At 43.0% G+C, this 13,868-nt stretch overlaps 1 protein-coding gene across 1 annotated transcript in view; it reads right to left on the reverse strand.

The window, feature by feature from the left end:
- The window catches only part of TCTN2 (tectonic family member 2), a 28,301-nt gene extending 14,936 nt beyond the window's left edge, over positions 1 to 13,365 (reverse strand). Inside the window, exons 1-8 of the mRNA XM_007448739.1 lie at positions 13,284 to 13,365; positions 13,005 to 13,112; positions 12,503 to 12,579; positions 10,891 to 11,086; positions 8,056 to 8,156; positions 3,674 to 3,864; positions 3,027 to 3,153; positions 963 to 1,104 (exon numbers count right to left, since the gene is read on the reverse strand). Coding sequence (XP_007448801.1) covers positions 963 to 1,104; positions 3,027 to 3,153; positions 3,674 to 3,864; positions 8,056 to 8,156; positions 10,891 to 11,086; positions 12,503 to 12,579; positions 13,005 to 13,112; positions 13,284 to 13,365 — 1,024 coding nt within the window. The remainder of the gene's footprint in view (positions 1 to 962; positions 1,105 to 3,026; positions 3,154 to 3,673; positions 3,865 to 8,055; positions 8,157 to 10,890; positions 11,087 to 12,502; positions 12,580 to 13,004; positions 13,113 to 13,283) is intronic.
- Between the last annotated feature and the right edge of the window lie 503 nt (positions 13,366 to 13,868).

Raw genomic sequence — 13,868 nt, forward strand, 5'->3', positions numbered from 1 at the left:
GAAAGTCATATTACCTTGTGACTCAGCAATTCTACTGCTAGGTATCTACCCAAGGCAAATGAGAACGTATGTCCACACAGACACTTGAACACAAGTGTTCACAGCAGCATTATTCACAATAACCAAAAGCTGGAAACAACCCAAATGTCCATCAACTAATAAATGGTAACAAAGTGTAGTATATTCATATGATGGAATATCATTTGACCACATAAGGGAATGAGGTTTTTTGAAAAATGGTACAGATGAACCGGTTTGCAGGGCAGAAGTTGAGACACAGTTGTAGAGAACAAACGTATGGACACCAAGCGGGGAAAGCTGCGGGGTGGGGTGGGGATGGTGGTGTGCTGAATTGGGCGATTGGGATTGACATGTATACATTGATGTGTATAAAATTGATGACTAATAAGAATCTGCTGTATAAAAAAAATAATAATTTTTTTTTAAAAAAAGGAATGAGGCTTTGATCCATGCTACGATGCAGATGAATCTCAAAAACATGATGCTGAGTGAAAGAAGCCAGTCACAAAAGGCCAGGTATTTTATGAGTCCATTTATATGAAGCGTCCAGAACAGGCAAATCCACAGAGTGGCTGCCAGGGCTCAGTGTGGAGGGAGAAGGGGGAGACCTGTTAAATGGGTGCAGGGTCTACATCTGGGGTGATGAAAATGTTTTGGAACTAGGTAGAGGTGATGGCTGCACAACACTGTGCGTGTACTAAATGCCACTGAACTGTACACATTAAAATGGTTAATTTTGTGTTATGAGAATTTTAGCTCGATTTTTTTAAAAAAAGAACAGATATGCAATATGCTGTCTTATGGAACTGAACTTTTTCCAAAGAAAACACCTTCCTCAGTTGGCAGGTGAAATATTATTCTAAGTTGATCCAGTAGAAGTGAGATCAGAGTTTATCTCAACACTCAGGTCCGTGCTCTTATTCTGAACGAACGTCACTTACCTCCCATAGTACCATTCTTTACCTTCACGTTGGTGATTCTGTCTCGTTCTGGGTACACCTCCAGGCTAGTAACGCACTGAACATCGAAATTCTGAAGGAAGGCCACCGGGGCATTCTGCATGCACTGCCCAGCCAGGGATACCTGAGGGCCAGGGAAAATCCCGACAGATTTACGACCTCCCTTCTAATCATAAAAAAGAGATCAGTGCTTTGTAAAAGTACTCTTTTTGCAGCCTGCTCCTACTGCTGGGTTAGCTTCAGCAAAGGCTAGGGCACTGACTAACTGACTGACTTCAGTAAAATGTCTAGCTGACTTGCTACTCAAAGTCTGGAAGCCACTGGCTGAGGGGTCACAGTAAGTATAGTTGCTAAAGAAAATTCCCTGCTCTGCATCATTTACTTTGCAGAAACATGATTATACTCAATTTCATGTTCTCTCCCTCATTACAACCAGATTTTTGTTAAAACCATAAAAATGGATTCTGGGAATTCCCTGATGGTCCAGTGGTTTAGGACTCTGCGCTTTCACTGTTGAGGGCCTGGGTTCAATCCCTAGTCGAGGAACTAAGATCCCACAAGCCGAGCGGCGAGGCCAAAAAAATAAATAAATAAAAATGGGGACTTCCCTGGTGGTGCAGTGGTTAGGAATCCGCCAGCCAATGCAGGAGACACGAGTTCAAGCTCTGGTCTGGGAAAATCCCACATACCGCAGAGCAACTAAGCCCGTGCACCACAACTACTGAGCCTGCGCTCTAGGGCCCGTGAGCCACAACTACTGAAGCCCGCGTGCCTAGAGCCCGTGCTCCACAACAAGAGAAGCCACCGCAATGAGAAGCCTGCGCACCGCAACGAGAGAAGCCCCACTCACCACAACTAGAGAAGGCCCGCGTGCAGCAACAAAGACCCAATACAGCCAAAAATAAATAAATACACTTTAAAACAAATAAATAAATAAATAAATAAAAATAGATTCCTATGGCTAGTAAAGAAAAATGGTTTAGCCTCCCATGTTTTCTTCCCATAAATATTTTCTAATTTTGAACTTAAAAATAAAATAAAGATTTCACATAAAACTCCATAGTCTTAAAATATTTTTCAAAATTCTGTAATATTATATGAAATATTTAACACAACATTGTAAGCCAAATATATTTCAATAAAAAATAAATAAATAAATTGGGCTTCCCTGGTGGCGCAGTGGTTGAGTCCGCCTGCCGATGCAGGGGACACGGGTTCGTGCCCCGGTCCGGGAAGATCCCACATGCCGTGGAGCGGCTGGGCCCGTGAGGCATGGCCGCTGAGCCTATACGTCTGGAGCCTGTGCTCCGCAACGGGAGAGGCCACAGCAGTGAGAGGCCCGTGTACCGCAAAAAATAAATAAATAAATAAATAAACCAATAAAATTTTTTTAATATTTATAGCTTACTAGAAATTGGCTATTAAATTAATAGAAGTGAAAAACGACAGTTACTTCCATGGAAATTTCTAGAAAGTCTTTTGGCTTTATTTAGTAAGTTCACTCTGAGATTTAGCAAAGACAGATTAATTTAAGAGTGACTACTGGGGGCGCACTGGTTAAGAATCCACCTGCCAGTGCAGCGGACACAGGTTCGAGCCCTGGTCCAGGAAGATCCCACGTGCCATGGAGCAACTAAGCCCCTGCACCACAACTACTGAGCCTGCACTCTAGAGCCCACGAGCCACAACTACTGAAGCCCGCGTGCCTAGAGCCCATGCTCCGCAACAAGAGAAGCCACCACAATGAGAAGCCCGCACACCGCAACAAAGAGTAGCCCCCACTCGCCGCAGCTAGAGAAAGCCCGCACACAGCAATGAAGACCCAACACAGCCAAAAATAAATTAAATTTTTTTTTAAAAAAAAGAGTGACTATTAAAAGGAAAGATAAAATCCAGAGGCCTTAAATATTTGAGTGCCTGAAAAATCCACAGGAGGAAAATAAGTAACTTAGGAAGCGATTTTTTTTTAGAGTAATATGAGTTAAATTAACAAGAGGAAGGGGAAAATGAGAAAAGCCTCTAGCATGTTAAAATTGAAATGATTACCTGCGGAATAGTAAAATATGCCTTATCTACAGTCATAACTGGATCTCCTTGTTTGTAACCAAAGTCTGATAAGTCTTTCAGATCCGTATGCAAATACATGTCAAAGGAAGCGTGTTGTCCAGAGGAACTGCAAATCAATGAGAGAAACCATCACTAATGTGCTAAAAACAATTCTGTTAAATTTTTTCTCTGTTTTTTTAATTATAAAAATAATATTTGTACTAAATGCCACTGAACTGTACACTTTAAAATAGTTAATGGTTAATTTTATGTTCCATGAATTTTACTTCAATAATAATAATAAAGTTGTTGTAAAATTTCAACAAGACAGAAATGTAAAAGACAGAAAGCTAAAGTCCCCCATGAGCCCACAACTATTTCCCCCAACCCAGAGAATCACTATTGATTATCTGTGGTATCAATCAATTTCTTTTCGGTGATTCAATTGATTCAGTGACTCAATTTCTTTTCCAATTCTTTCAAATACTTAACACAAAATAAACTTACTAACTGAAATCTAGAATTGAATCTAGAATGGAGGAATTGAAGCATGGAGCCTCTGGAGAGGTCCCGAGAAGGATGTGGCCCATATTCTAGGGTCACCTGGGCGCATGGCCCTCTCCTGGGCATGGCCCTTGGACACTTACACGGAACCGTGATAGAAGTACCCGAGGAAAGGCGAGTTGGCAACCTGCACACACAAGAACGGAAACCAGTCGGGGACTCCACGTGCCGTCTGAACAGAGCAGAGCTGATCAAAGGGAGGATTAACGTCGCCTCCAAAAACGCCAGGGAAACAGGACTCCCTGAACAGCGCTGTTAAATCTGATGAGCATTCCTGGAAAGAAGATGTAAAGGAGAAGTGAAAAGAGGAAAGTTTCCCCTGTGCCCGCCATCAGGATCTCCTGGCCAGTGTGATGAACACGCGGCTTGAGGCCCCCAGGACCCCCCCCCCGCGAGGAAGCAGAAACAAACACAGCCTGCATCCAGGCTAAGGGTGCTTTGTGCTCACAGGAAGTAAAATCGTGCTAAAATTTTAGTCAGCGCCCTACAAGCCTCCAAGTCAGGAACTTCAAACCTTCAAGGAAATCACATCTTAACTGGGGACCTAAGATATACCACACACAAGAAAAAACAAGATGAGAAAAAGAAAAGATAATATGGAATAGACAACAAATGGAGAATTTTCAGTTGTCATCACCATTCAAATCCCTAGCCCAGAGAAACCTAAGGACATTTAGAGTTAGGGCAGACAGTCCACATTCCATAAGAATCCTTGAAGCTCTCACTATTGTGATATCACAACCCAATTAATGTCAAGAAGTCACTTTATTCACGCTTTCATTTACTCATCTGTATTCTTCCTTGTTTCTCAAAGGACTGAGAGAGCTAAAAGTTAAATACGTTCTAAATCCCTTGTTTACTGAAGGTAGAAAAGTAAATGATCTGATTGTTTTAAACAAGGGCAATTCAAATTAAAAATTGATCATGTCTAAAGTGGTAGGTAAGTTGAAGCTGTCTGAAGATGTCACTGACCCAGAATCCTAAACGATTCCAGTGGTTGGTGCTATAAGTATACATATACACCATATATAACAAACATGAAGGAAATTAGAAATAGGGCACAGTGATGTACTCTGAAAGAAAGAGGGAGAGAATACATTTGACATTTCTGTTGATACCTGGACAGATTTATGATGTGCTATATTTTTAAAATTAAACATGATTGTTATTATAAATACAACTGCTAGTATGAGTGTTCCAATATAGACCCTAAGCTTTCCTTTTCCGTTTTGTAAAACCAACCATGACATAAATAACTGCACTCATCCAAAAGTGGGAGTGACTGGGGTCCTCGTACATGTGCCTCTTTTGCATCTCTTATTCCCCTTCAATCTAAAATAAGGATTAAAAATATGTATTTGACCTGGGATTGGTCAATGGTTTCTTAGATATGACACCAAAAGCACAAGCAACAACAAAAAAAAGTGGGGTGGAAGAGGGGGAACTGGATGAAGGTGGTCAAAAGGCACAAACTTCCAGTTATAAGTAAGTATTAAGGATGTAACTACAACGTGAGAAATATAATTAACATGCTGTAGGTTACATATGAACGTTGTTAAGACAGCAAATCCTAAGAGTTCTCATCACAAGGAAAATCTTTTTTCTATTTCTTTAATTTTGTATCTATAGGAGATGATGGATGTTCATCAAACTTATTATGATAATCACTTCATGATGTATATAAGTCAAATCATTATGCTGTACACCTTAAACGTGTACAGTGCTGGAGGTCAATTCTATCTAAATAAAACTGGAAGAAAAAAACGATAAACTGGACTTCATCAAATTAAAAAACTTTGGGGCTTCAAAGGACACCAACAAGAAAGTGGACAACCTACACAAGAGGAGAAGTTTTTTGCAAATCATATATCGGATAAGGGACTAGTAGCCAGAAGGTATAGTGAACTCTTATAATTTAACAACAAAAAGACAATCCAATTGAAAAATGGGCAAAGGGTCTCAACAGACATTTCTTCAGAGAAGATATACTAACAGCCATGAAAAGATGTTCAACGTCATTTGCCACTAGAGAAACACAAACCAAAATCACAATGAAATACCACTTCACACACTCTAGGATGGCTATAATCAAGATTATTCTAACAGTTGTTGGTGAGAATATGGAAAATTGCAACACTTATACACTGCTGATGGGAATGTGAAATGATGTAGCCGCTTTGAAAAACAGTTCCTCAAAAGGTTAAACATGCAGTTACCATATGACAAAGCAATTCCACTCCTAGGTAAATAACCAAGAGAAATGGGAACACACATCCAAGCAAAAACTTGTATACAGATATTCAGAGAAGTATTATTCATAATAGCCAAAAAGTGAAAACAATCCAATGTCCACCACCTGATAAATGTGTTAAGCCCTATGTGATATATCCATTCAATGGAATATGATTCAGCCATAAAAAGGAATGAAGCACTGATGCATGCCACAACACGGGTGACCCTTGAAAGCGTGACACTAAGTGAAAGAAGCCAGACACAAATCCTCCAGACAGACAGACTGTAGGATTCCATTTATATGCAATGTCCAGAAGAGGCAAACCCACAGGGACAGAAAGTAGATTAATAGGGGCCTGGGAAAACAAACTAGTGAATATAACAAAAAAGAAGCAGACTCACAGATACAGAGAACATACTAGTGGCTACCAGTGGGGAGGGGGAAGGGGGAGGGGAAAGACAGGGATAGAGGATGAAGAGGCACAAACTACTATGCATAAAATAAATAAGCTACAAGGATATATTATACAGCACAGGGAATATAGCCAATATTTTATAATAATTATAAATGGAGTATAACCTTTAAAAATTGTGAATCAGGGCTTCCCTGGCGGCGCAGTGGTTAAGAATCTGCCTGCCAACACAGGGGACACGGGTTCGAGCCCTTGCCCGGGAAGATCCCACATGCCACAGACCAACTAAGCACGTGTGCCACAACTACTGAGCCTGTGCTCTAGAGCCCACGAGCCGCAACTACTGAAGCCCGCATACCACAACTACCGAAGCCCGCGCGCCTAGAGCCTGTGCTCCACAACAAGAGAAGCCACTGCAATGAGAAGCCCGCACAGCGCAACAAAGAGTAGCCCCCGCTCACCGCAACTAGAGAAAAGCCCACACGCAGCAACGAAGACCCAACTCAGCCAAAAATAAATTAATTTTTTTAAAAATTTGTGAATCATTATGTTGTACACCTGAAACTTACATAATATTGTAAATCAACTATACCACAATAAATAACTAAACAAACTTAATTTCTAGTGAAAACTGAAAAAAGAAAAAAAAGTGGCCTGGAGATGAAGGGCAGGAATGGGAGTGATTCTGCAAATGGACATGAGGTTTCTTTTTTGAGGGAGATGGAAATGTTCTAAAATTAGATTGTCGTGACAGTTGTACAACCCTATAAATTTACTAAAAATCATTGAAAAAATGTATTTTCTTTCCTTTTTATATTTTCTTAAAGGCTTCTAACATTAAAACCATCCTCCCAGTATCATCACAATCAGGACTTTAACCAAAGAGATACATTTTTTTTCATCCATAAACTAGGCTGAACAGGCTGGATAAGAAAATACTCAATTTCAGGACTTCCCTGGTGGTCCAGTGGTAAAGAATCCATCCTGCAACACAAGGGACGTGGGTTCAATCCATGGTCGAGAAACTAAGATCCCACATGCCGTGGGGCAACTAAGCCCATGCACCACAACTACTGAGCCCATGCGCCTCAACGAGAGAGCCCGTGTGCCCCAACTAAAAACCCGATGCAGGGCTTCCCTGGTGGCGCAGTGGTTGAGAGTCTGCCTGCCGATGCGGGGGACGCGGGTTTGGGCCCTAGTCTGGGAGGGTCCCGCATGCCGCGGAGCAACTGGGCCCATGAGCCACAACTACTGAGCCTGCGCGTCTGGGGCCTGTGCTCCGCGGCTGGAGAGGCCGCGATAGTGAGAGGCCCATGCAACGCAATGAAGAGTGGCCCCCGCTCGCTGCAACTAGAGAAAGCCCTTGCACAGAAACGAAGACCCAACACAGCCAAAAATAAATAATAAATAAATAATTAAAAAAAAAAAAAAACCCCGATGCAGCCAAAAAAAGAAAAAAAAGAAAATACTCAATTTGAAAACAATGTGCAACACAAAATACAATCTCAGTTTTGTTTTTTGTTTTTTTTGATGTGGACCATTTTTAAAGTCTTTATTGAATTTGTTACAATATTGCTTTTGTTTTTATATTTTGGTTTCCTGGCCAAAAGGCATGTGGGATCTTAGCTCCCCAAACAGGAATTGAACCCATACCCACTGCAATTGGAAGGCAAAGTCTTAACCACTGGACCGCCAGGGAAGTCCCCATTAGTTTTGTATTTTAAAAACGTTTTAAAAAGCTGTTGATGGGGAACTGTTGGTGCTCTTCACATGCCAGCTGGTACCATAGCTTTCATGCCCAATAATCAGAAAGACCATACCTGGTCACAGCAGCAGCGAATGTCACAGGCCCCGGCTGTTAAATTACAAGGGCAAGGACCGAGGGGCTGATACACCTGGTTAGGGATAACAGTCACGTTCTCTGAAAAGTACAAACAACAGAGAAGTTCAGCAGTGAAACACTGACAAAACACTGCCATAGTTTTGACATTCAAAGAAAGCTGAATCGTTGTTTTACAAACCACCATTACCAATATTCCACATTAAAGAATCCCTGAAATGAGCTATGCATAGAGCACTGAGGCTTGTATCTACTCCTCCAACAAAAACCCAAATAGAAGAAAATACGCTAGTTATACGAATTAAAGAAGTCACAGTTGAACTTGAAAATAACCACGTGACTAAAATTTACGAGTTAAGATAAATGTAATGCACTGCTTTTATTTTTCAGTACACTGAACGATCCCTTTCATAACACAGACTGATTTTAAGCATTTACTCCTTCAAATTCATTACCCCTTTCAGCAGATAAAACTGAAGCCATGGTGACATTTCGGACAGCTTATCAGGAAGCCATCTGACCACAAGATCACATTTATTTATGCTACACGCTCAACCTCAGGTCCCACCACACCGTGAATCCAAATTTTCACATCCTGCTTCTAGTTCACGTGTGGGGGAAATCAGTAATCTTTACATTGATTGGAAAAGGAATATATTACATTTCAGCCTCCTAACTGGGAATCCAGAGACTAATATTTGGAAAACTATGTAGCGATTATTTGTTTAAACTCTATGTAACAGTCAACTTCAATGACACAACAGCTGAAGCATCTAAAGAACAACTATTATACATTCTATGCTATACGGAATAAGAAATAAGAAGGTCCGAGTAACATACCATGTCACAAGGGTAAGGGTCTGACCCTCAGTTTAATCAAACCCGTGTGACATAAGCAAGGCATTTTAGAATAGGGTTTTGCTATGTGATATATAGACAGATGCTTGTATATCTATCTATATGTCTCCCACGTTGTTTGCTACTTTCCTTGTTACCAGGCATACCACTTACCTCCTGGCTGTCCTTCCATCCTTTTTCTTGTTCTGAACTCTGTCTGACTGGGTACAAAATTTTTCATACCTTCGTGGGTCAGAGTGGACATCTCATAATTACCAATATACAGATACTCTAATTTTCCTAAGTTTGGCTATTTGTACAAAGACATTCCGAAATATTACCTAAAAATAGTCAAGCATATTTTTTAAAAGAAAAAAAGTCACTGCCTTGAGTGATATAGATACCATTAAGCCCTCCTGTCAGTTTTGGGTTTTTCTGGCTGCACCGCACAGCTTGTGGGATCTTAGTTCCCCAACCAAGGATGGGTGAGCCCCCTGCAGTGGAAGCACAGAGTCCTAACCTCTGGACTGCCAGGGAAGTCCCCCTCCACAATTTCTTTATGCAAATATAAATATACATATTCTTATTCCATGCTATATGCACCCATCTGCACCTGCTTTTTGCACTTAGCAATATAGCTTGGAGATCTTTCCAAGCAAATACACTTAAGGGCAGAGTAGCCCACTGAACGTCATTACCGCAACTTATCTAATCCTTCTAAACTTCCAAAACCACAAGGAGGACCACAGTTACAGGATGTGATTTGCAAAGCGGCACTGTGGGAGTCTCAAAGTGGCAGACCTTTGCTACTAAAGAGGAACACTTCTCCCTTCATCCCAGGTGACCAAAAAGGTAAGAGGTGCTAGCGCTTTTCGCAGGCAACAGGGGACATGGTGTTGGCACCTATCGAAGTGGACCCTTCAACATCAGCACACCTTTTGTCCTTAGGACACTGCTGTGATGTGAAAGGGAGAGCAACACAAAATCATTTTCTCATGCCCAGAGATGTATGTGCACAATGATATTTGCTGTAGCACTAGTTACAGTATCCAAAGCTGGAAAACTTTCAATTAAATAAACAATGGTTATTTAGCAAATAAACAATGGTGTATCCACACAAGGGAAAGCTATGCAGCTATTAAAAAGAATATAAGAATTATATTATATTAAAAAAGAATAGAAAAAGAATGAGGAGGACTTACTTTCATTCCTATGAAAAATTTTCTAACTTATACTACTTTTTAAAGGTATAGAACAACAAATTGTACATTATTATTGTTTTTGTTCTTAAAGAGAGGAAAATGTGCTTCTTTAAGCATAATTAAGCAAGCTGCCTCTGGGAAAGGCAGCTGGCTGTCAAAAGCATGCACTGAAAATCTGCTGTTTTTCTATTCATCAGTCTCTTCCTTCCTTCTGTTTTGCTTTGAGATGGAGTCACAGGAATTAATACAAGGAAAAAAAACTTTACTTTCTCCCAAAAAGGATTTAAAATGGCTTACAAAGATACAAACAGTAGATAAAAATACAATACCTCTTTTTTATTTTTTTATTTCTCTTTGGCTGTGCCTCAGCTTGTGGGATCTTAGTTCCCTGACCAGGGATTGAACCCGGGCCTGTGGCAGTGAAAGCACTGAGCCCTCACCACTGGACCACCAGGGAATTCCCAAGATACAATAAATCTTAACTAAAATAATACAAAGTGGAAACTTTTAAAATAAGAAAATTAAACAAAATGAAAATAAGTTTAGGAAAGCAAGACACACTCATGATTGAAGCACACAAAGTGCATGGCACACACAATCAAACAGTGTTTGCAGGGACTGTCCTGGTGGTCCAGTGGTTGGGACTCCGAGCTTCCACTGCAGGGGACACGGGTTCCATCCCTGGTCGGGGAACTAAGATCCCACATGCTACATGGCGTGGCCAGAAAAAAAATATGTTTGCAGTAAACGTTTTGATAGTCAGAGACTTTACTTGCCTGATGCATTTTGGGCCAGAGAGGAGTTGGCATAAATTTCCACTTGAACGAGTAGATGTGCTAAGCAGGATGAATGACGAGAGGCTGAAACCAGAAGAGTTTGGACAATACACGGGGCCTCCGGGAACGGATCTGTCTCATTAGACAAACATGATGGCAGACCGCTCTTCAACCTCACAGGCACTTCCAAAGAATTCTGAAAGGAAAATATTGCTGTACTTTTTATAGTGACTAAAAATGGCCTCTATAAGAACACATAACAGAAAGCACAATCAGCCTCTGTTCATTTTGCAAAAGAACTGTACATAAGAAAGACATCACTCTGCTCAATTCTACCCTGTAAACCTACAGCAATATGCAAGCCCTGATTCCTAATCCTCAACTGAACATAAAAGCAAGCAAGCTGTGGCTGCTTAGAGAAAGCTGAACACAGGTCTGATAAGGTAACTCAGTTTGTCTAGCACCTTTATCACCCTACCAGCAGATTAAATACACACAAAAAAGTCCACGAAAACAGGTCCCAGTTCCTGGGGTGCAAGCAAAGTTTGTCTTTCTCATCCTTTATCTCCGGAGTTGATGCTATGCACATACTGGGCACTCAATAAAACATTCATTAAATGGAAAATATTTCATCTCTCCAGGCTTGAGTGTCCTTACACATAAGCTCAAGAGTTGGGTGAGATCAGTGGTTTATGAAGTTCTTTTGAGTCACAAATCCATGATAATCTGACGGAAGCTGGTAACGCTCTCACCAGAAAAAATGCACACATGCATAATTTTACACACAGTTTCAGAGGGTTCACAGGCTTCTTGAAACTCATCCAAGGACCCCTAAGAACCTCTGGGCTGGATGGATGTCTATGAGATCTGATAGTCCACAGTTTCATGGTGGTTCCAAGCACTAAGAAAGCTTTCTGTTTGCTTGTTTGCGATGCACGGCATGTGGGATCTTAGTTCCTGGACAAGGGATCTAACCCATGCCCCCTGTAGTGGAAGCGCGGGAGTCTTAACCACTGGGACCGCCAGGGAAGTCCCAAGAAAGCTCTATCTTGTTCGATTAAGAGAACACTGCAGGGCTTCCCTGGTGGCGCAGGGGTTAAGAATCCACCTGCCAATGCAGGGGACATGAGTTCAATCCCTGGGCTGGGAAGATCCCATATGCCACGCAGCAGCTAAGCCCGTGTGCCACAACTACTGAGCCTGCGCTCTAGAGCCCGCGTGCCACAATTACTGAAGCCCGCGCACCACAACGAAGAGTAGCCCCAGCTCGCTGCAGCTAGAGAAACCCAGCGCGCAGCAACGAAGACCCAACGCAGCCAAAGACACACAAACAGATAGACAGATAAATAAATACATAAGTGTTCTTAAAAAAAAGAGAGAGAGAGAGAGAACACTGCAGGGGGAGTTCCCTGGCACTCCAGTGGTTAGGCTTTCACCGCCATGGCCCCGGGTTCAATCAATCCCTGGTAGGGGAACTAAGATCCCGCAAGCTGCTCGTTGCAGCCAAAAAAAAAGAAGAAAAAAAAGAAGAGAGAGAGAGAACAACACTGCAGGAGCACTAGATGTGGGCCTCCGCAAATGCTACCCAAAAGGTTTTCACCTCTGGCCTTACCACCGTGGGGCTGACAGTCAAACTCCAGTCTCCGGTCTCATTGCTCAGCACTCCGCAGGCGGGAACAGGCAAGAATCCTACGGGAGAGATCAGAATGCAAGGCACTATTGCCCAGCCACTAACAGGGTGCGCTCTTGAGTCAGGAATCCCTTTCCAAGCCTAGGATTGGACCCTTTACAAGCTGTGTGACTTTGGACAAGTGACCACCCCTCTGAACTTCAGTGTCTTCATTTGTTAAACGGATTAAAAGGTATTACTGTTCGTTTAGGAAAATGAGGTGATGCATTTAAGTACAGTGGATAGCTCAGCGAAGGCTAACTAGTAAGATTTCAAGCTTTCTTTTACTGAACCTGTCCTTCGCTCCTCTGCTCCACAGCAGCCCCCCATCCCGACTTTGAAGTGAACAGCGGCAAGGGACCCAGGGGATGCCACCTGGCCAGGCTTCTTGGGCGGCCTGGACCTGACCCAACCTCCTCCCTCCCGGAAGGGCCGGGCTCTTTACCCATCTCGTCCCGCAGCTGGGTCAGGGACACGGTCACATCCTCGGTGCCTCCAACCAGGGACGCACTGACTGCAGGGCCGGACATGCGGATGACAGGAGGCATGAAAACTAGCGGGAAGAAAGGGACAAAATGGAGTTAATAGTTCCAGAGCCCCTGCCTACGCTGGCTTCCTTTGGCGGAGTCTTCCGCAGCTCTCGGAGGAGTCTCAAATTTGGCCTCAAAAGCCTCGTCCCCTCCCTCAGCCCCGGTCCTGCAGGCCCTTGCCCCGCCTTACGCACCCAGGTCCCCCCACAGAGGCCTCAAGACGCTCTGCAGAAGAAGGAGCCTCAAGAGCAGAGGGACCGGCGGCGGCAAACGCATGCCTGGGGTCTCGCTGGGCCTGCACGGCAGGACCGCGCCCGGGTTGGAAGCCTGGAAGCGCGGGGACGCCAAGAAGCGGCCCCGTCTAACTCTCCGCCATCTTGTCAAGCGGAGCTATGGCAACCACCAATCGGCCGCCGGCCTGGCGGAGCGGCGTACCGTGATTGGACCAGCAGCAGAGAGCGCCCGCCCTCAAACCCAGCTGTCGCATCTCAGCCCAGCCCACGGGCCTTAAGTCCTTCCGCCGCCTTGACTCCACGCAAAGGATCACGAAAAAGTAGGAACGCGCGTTCATTTTAAAAGCTAGAGTTCCTGCAACCTGCAGTTAATTCAATCAACCTGGAGTTAATGCAAGGGCGCGCCTACAGACACTGGATTGTAAACAAGCAACTTAGTAAACTTGATTTTTATGGTGATTTGGGGGGAGGGACAAAAAGGGGGTGAGGCTGCAGTGCTATAATTGTGTTGTTGAATTGTTTTTATTATTCTCCCAGTTTTCTGAA

The sequence above is a fragment of the Lipotes vexillifer genome, unplaced genomic scaffold (assembly GCF_000442215.2).
Source record: "Lipotes vexillifer unplaced genomic scaffold, Lipotes_vexillifer_v1.1 scaffold21, whole genome shotgun sequence".
Classification (NCBI taxonomy): Eukaryota; Metazoa; Chordata; class Mammalia; order Artiodactyla; family Lipotidae; genus Lipotes; species Lipotes vexillifer.